This window comes from Choristoneura fumiferana, chromosome 10 (genome assembly GCF_025370935.1).
Source record: "Choristoneura fumiferana chromosome 10, NRCan_CFum_1, whole genome shotgun sequence".
Lineage (NCBI taxonomy): Eukaryota > Metazoa > Arthropoda > Insecta > Lepidoptera > Tortricidae > Choristoneura > Choristoneura fumiferana.
Window position 1 is genome coordinate 12,716,423 of NC_133481.1, and position 6,000 is coordinate 12,722,422.

General features: G+C 47.0%; 2 protein-coding genes across 2 annotated transcripts in view; both read right to left on the bottom strand.

The window, feature by feature from the left end:
- The window catches only part of LOC141432119 (limbic system-associated membrane protein-like), a 176,666-nt gene that overhangs the window by 135,434 nt on the left and 35,232 nt on the right, over positions 1–6,000 (bottom strand). The gene's annotated exons all lie outside the window — the stretch shown is intronic.
- LOC141431687 (uncharacterized) lies at positions 638–1,863 on the bottom strand. Its single transcript, XM_074092866.1, has one exon. The coding sequence runs from the start codon at positions 1,861–1,863 to the stop codon at positions 868–870; it is 996 nt and encodes a 331-aa protein (XP_073948967.1). The 3' UTR covers positions 638–867.

Consider the following 6,000-nt stretch of genomic DNA (forward strand, 5'->3'; position numbering starts at 1 on the left):
TGAACTCATAGAATTATGATCGCAACATAGTCGGTTTTTAGGGTTCCGTAGTCAACTAGGAACCCTTATACTTTCGCCATGTCTGTCTGTGTGTCCGCGGCTATTGTCAGAGACCGTTGGTACTATATACGAATCTGTAATTTGGCATGAATATACATATCAGTTACGCCGACAAAGCGGTAAAATAAAAAACAATAAAACAAAATTTTTTAAGGTACCTGAGTTACCACCCACAGACATAAAGTAGGGGTTTTTTAAAAAAAAAAAAAACCATAGAGTGGGTATCGTGGATAGGTCTTTAAAAACCATTTGGGGGTTGTCTAAACGATTTCGATTTCGTGATCTATAGGGAACGAAACAAGTGGTGTACAATAACACGTACCAGTTTATGATTATAACACCTTTAATGTTCGTGCCACAATTGTTCTTAACTATTACTTATAACTAGCACCGTTGATATTTAACTGAACTCGCGAATAAGCATTAAAGCGTCCAAGCACTGCAAGCACTAAATACTGGAGCTAGTAATAGCGTCTTTAGCGTAAGCGGGGCGTCGCGGGGATGGTTTAGGCGGTGCCAAAGGAGCATGCATTCGCCGTCGCGGTTGGATTTGCACTAGCGGTCCTGGCGGTCGACCGGCGCGGGCGCCGGGGCGCGTTGGCTAACGGGACTTGCAGAGTTCGTGGATTTACTTGGATAAGCAATTAGCTGCGTTTTTTCGTGCATTATTTTTATTATAATTATCCTGTGTTCTATTATTTTCATGTGTTTTTATGTACAATAAAGAGTACAATACGATTATTTAATGTTGGCGAAATTGTATGAAAACAGTTAAAGTCGCCACAACACTCCCCCGCCGAGACCGTTTCACGGGCGATAGTATTCGGGTTGTTTAACTATCCTGCCGCTTCGAGTCTTTCTTTCTGCGATTTGGTCCGGCGGTGCTGAAGGGCTGGTGCTGCGAAACAGGTAGGCTGGTTTCAGCCTGTCGATTGTTACCTTGGACTCTTTGCCTTGAATGTCTAGTTTAAATGTCTTGGAGCTTCGCTGTAGGACTTTATATGGGCCGGAATACGGCGCTGCAAGGGATCCTCGAGCTGGACCTTGGCGAAGGTATACGTATTCTGAAGTGCGGAGGTCCTTGGGTACACAAAATGCCTTTGTACCGTGCCATGCAGCTGGTTTTGGGCTGAGGTCTGCCATATGCCTACGCAGGCGGGATGCGAAGTCTGACACGTCTACTACAAGGTTAGTGGGAGGACTGAAAAACTCGCCTGGTAGTCTGAGAGGCTCTCCGTAAACCAACTCTGCTGCGGAGGACTTGAGGTCGTCTTTCCAGGCGCTCCGGATTCCTAGGAGTACTAGTGGAAGGATCTCTGACCATTGGCTGTTGGCATGGCACATAATTGCCGCTTTTAGTTGGCGGTGCAGGCGCTCGATCATGCCGTTGCACTCGGGACGGTACGCCGTAGTTGGGCAGTGTTTAGCGCCCAGGATGGCAGCGATGCTCCGGAACAGGTGGGACTCAAACTGTCTGCCGCGATCGGTGGTGATTTTGTGCGGGCAGCCAAAGCGTGCGACCCAGCCGGAGACGAAGGCTGTGGCGCAGGTCTCCGCTGTCATGTCCGTCAGCGGGTAGACCTCCGGCCATCGCGTGAACCTGTCGATCACGGTGAGGCAGTACCTGTAACCATTCGAAAGAGGTAAAGGACCTATGAGGTCCATATGAACATGGAAAAACGTTCGAAGGAGTTTGGATAGGGGTAAGGGGTGCGGATGTATGACGGTGTATTTTGCTGCGTTGGCAGTCTGGACAACTCTGTGCCCAGGTTTTGCAATCACGGCGAACGCCAGGCCATACATATCTGTCAGCGATTAGCTTAGCGGATGCAGATGTTCCTGGGTGGCTCAAGTTGTGTAGGCTATCGAAAGCCTGTTTCCGAAAGGCAGATGTGATGAAGGGCCTTAGCGTATTCTGAGAAAAGTCGCAGTACAAGCTGGTTCCTTCTACATTGACCTTTTTTAGTTTCAAGGAGGAGCCTTTTCTGAGTAATTCTTGTAGTTCAGGATTGGATTCCTGGTCGGCTGCTAGTGCCTTGTAGTCTATGGTTACAGCGATAGAAGATATATGCGTGAGAGAGCGTCGGCGACCACATTGTCTCTGCCCGAGATGTGACGTATGTCGGTACTGAACTGTGCTATATAATCCAAGTAGCGATGTTGACGTGGTGAGCATTTGTCTCGTCTCGTGGTGAAAGCATAAGTTATAGGTTTGTGGTCAGTATATACCGTAAAATCTCTTCCTTCGAGCATGTGTCTAAAATACCTAATGGATTCATAGATGGCAAGAAGCTCTCTATCATATGGAGAAATTCTGCTGTGCCGGGGTCAATTTCCGCGAGAAGAAGGCTAAAGGTTGCCAGTTTCCGTTCTGTAGTTGATGTACTGCTGCGCCCATGGCTGTGTCAGAGGCATCGGTTATCAGCGAAAGCTTAGCATTGCAGTCCGGATGTGCTAATAGAGCTGCCTGACATACACTCTCTTTGCAGTCATCAAATGCCTTCAGAGCGTCGCCAGATATATCGACCGGTGTGAACCTTTCACAGAGCCTGTCAGGAACGCGTTGAGTGGAGCTTGAGTTCGGGCTGCGTTGGGTATAAAACGGCGATAGAAATTTATCATTCCCAGAAACCTTCGGAGCTCCTTGACAGTCTTGGGTAACGGGTAGTCTTTGATGGCTTGAACCTTGGTTTCTAGTGGTTTTATTCCGTCTCTAGAGATCTTGTAGCCGAGAAAAGTAACATCTGATGCCCAAAGACACATTTAGCTGTGTTAATAACCATTCCATATTGCTGCAGTCTGGAGAAGAGTTGACGAAGGTGATCTTCGTGTTCTTCTTGACACGTAGAGTACACCAGGAAGTCGTCCAGGTAGGTATAACAAAAGTTCAAGCCTCGGGTCATTTCATCGACGAACCTTTGAAAGGTCTGCCCAGCATTCCTGAGCCCGAAAGTCATGTATGGGAATTCATAAAGGCCGAAGGGCGTAGTTATAGCCGTTTTCGGTATATCTTCTTGACTAACGGGTATCTGGTTGTATGCCTTCATGAGGTCGATGGTCGAAAACACTTTGCATCCTGCTATATTTTGTGTGAAATCATGGATGTGGCGAATGGGGTAGCGGTCTGGTACAGTGCGCGCATTGAGCATTCTGTAATCCCCACAGGGTCGCCAGCCATTGTCTTTTTTGGGTGCTAAATGCAAAGGGGATGCCCATGAGCTTTCGGAAGGTCGAGCAGTTCCGTTATTCAGCATGGCTTCAAATTCTTCTTTAGCGATCTTAAGTTTGTCTGGTGCCAAGCGTCGAGGAGAGCAAACGACTGGTGGGCCTGGTGTCGTCCTTATATGATGCACGTGTTGTGAGTTGATATTCGCTGCGTGCCTGATGGACGGGTAATGTCAGGGAAGTCTCGCAGGATATCATGGTATTTCGATTCTCCTATGAGAGTCTTGATGGATGATATCGTGTGTGAGGATATGGCGGGCTTCGCTGGCGTCTTATTGAGCGTCGTACTATCTATGAGGCGCTGGTTGCGACAGTCTACTATGAGTTGATAGTGTGACAAAAAATCCACGCCGATTATTGGTTTCGTGACGTCAGCAACTATGAATCGCCAGGGGTAAGCGCGTTGAAGCCCCAAGTCCAAGTCCAGGTGAGCGTATCCGTAGGTTGAAATGGTTGAGCCATTTGCGGCGTACAGCTGAAAGTCGGTCTTGGATTGTCGATGCTTCATTTTTAATCGCGGGTAGACGCAGAGATCGCTACCCGTGTCTATAAGAAATTGTAGTTTGCTACTCTTATCCGTGACAAATATACGGCCGTTTCGTGTAAGGCAGTCGTTTTCGGCCACTTCAGGCTGCCTCGTTAGTTTTCCGGCTTGTACTCACATGGGTGTGTGCACCTAGTGGCTAGTGCGCCGAATCTGCGGTGGTACCAACATACGCCTTTCTTGCGCTCCTGTGCGGCGGGGTTTGCTTAATACGCTTGCTTACCGCTTTAGGGGCTCTGGTGTGAGGGCGCGTTTTTTGCTCGAGTACATGGGTTGTCAGCGCTGCCATTTGCCTGGAAAGTTCGGCTATCTGTAGTGACATGGTTTCCATGGGCGAAAATGCAGGTGGGCTGACGTATCTACTGAGTGCTGTTGATGGACCGGGCATTGGCGATGTCTCTGCAATGTGAGGGCCGGGTGATGCATACTCTTGAATTTTATCTGCCAGTTCAGCTAGCTTAAGCAGAGGCATATCTGGATGTGAGGCTACGATCGCTTGTAAATGAACGGAAGGCGACTGGTCCACACGGTTCTGATGAAAGCGTCAGGCAATTTGTTTGGGCCGGCAAGGTGTAGTAAGTGGCGTAGGAATTGAGTAGGTTTCCTATCACCGAGTTCCTCATGAGCGAGCAGTTGTTTATCTCGTTGTTCCTGAGAGGCAGAGAGTCTACCTATCAACTCGGCTTTAAGCGTTGCGTATTTATTCTCGGCTGGGGATTAGTTATGACATCCTCTACTTCTGCAGCGAATTTATGATCGAGGTGTGATGTCACGTAGTAGAATTTTGTTAAATCTGCCGTAATCCCGGAAAGAATAAATTGTCCCTCTATTTGAGCAAACCACAGTGCCGGTCTGTCTGGCCAAAATGGGGGAACTCGTACGCCTACACGGAACAAACTAGCCTGATCCATTGAGTCTTCGAAAATTTCAGCTCCGGTGTTGTTCGCCTGGGACGCATTCCTGGACGTGGCGTTAGTACCGTCACTCCCGTTGACCGACCGCTGCATATTTCTTCGTCGTTGGGTCACCAGTATAGGGAACGAAACAAGTGGTGTACAATAACACGTACCAGTTTATGATTATAACACCTTTAATGTTCGTGCCACAATTGTTCTTAACTATTACTTATAACTAGCACCGTTGATATTTAACTGAACTCGCGAATAAGCATTAAAGCGTCCAAGCACTGCAAGCACTAAATACTGGAGCTAGTAATAGCGTCTTTAGCGTAAGCGGGGCGTCGCGGGGATGGTTTAGGCGGTGCCAAAGGAGCATGCATTCGCCGTCGCGGTTGGATTTGCACTAGCGGTCACTGGCGGTCGACCGGCGCGGGCGCCGGGGCGCGTTGGCTAACGGGACTTGCAGAGTTCGTGGATTTACTTGGATAAGCAATTAAATAATTATCCTGTGTTCTATTATTTTCATGTGTTTTTATGTACAATAAAGAGTACAATACGATTATTTAATGTTGGCGAAATTGTATGAAAACAGTTAAAGTCGCCACAATCTGTTTGCGAAATATTCAACTTTAAAGTGCAAATTTTCATTAAAGTCGAGCGTCCCCCCCCCCCTCTAAAATCTAAACTGTTGGGAGAAAACATTAAGAAAAATTCAGGATGGTAGCAAGTAATTTGCAAGGAAAATTATAACGGATAAGATTGCTTGAGAAATAGTAGTAGTTTAAGACTAAATAGCAGCATAAGGTATAAAATATACGTAAACTTGGAAGATTCCGTGCACAATATGAAATCCTTAGTAAAATATTACTAGATTTTTTTGTAATAGCTACGGAACCCTATCTTGGACGTGTACGGTACGCTCTTGGTCGGTTTTTGGTTCATGGTACGGGGACATGCCAATTATTATTATTATTAGCCTATTCCTAGGTTATTATGAATGCGACTTTAGGGAGGTTTTAAATAATTATTGTGTTTTTATTAATTATATGTTTTGCAGGTGGTAGGACCTTGTGCAAGGTCCGCCCGGATTGCTACCACCATCTTGCACCATCGTGAAGCGGCAGTACTTGCACTGTTGTGTTTCGGCGTGGAAAGTAAGACAGCTGGTGTAATTACTAATTACTGGCACTTGAGGTATCCCATCTTAGGCGTCTAGGTTGGCAACGCATCTGCAATACCCCTGGTGTTGCAGATGTTTATGTGCGGTGGTGA

What these genes read in the sequence shown, in the direction of transcription:
- LOC141431687 (XM_074092866.1), bottom strand. Translation starts at nt 1,863, where the DNA reads ATGTATGGCCTGGCGTTCGCCGTGATTGCAAAACCTGGGCACAGAGTT.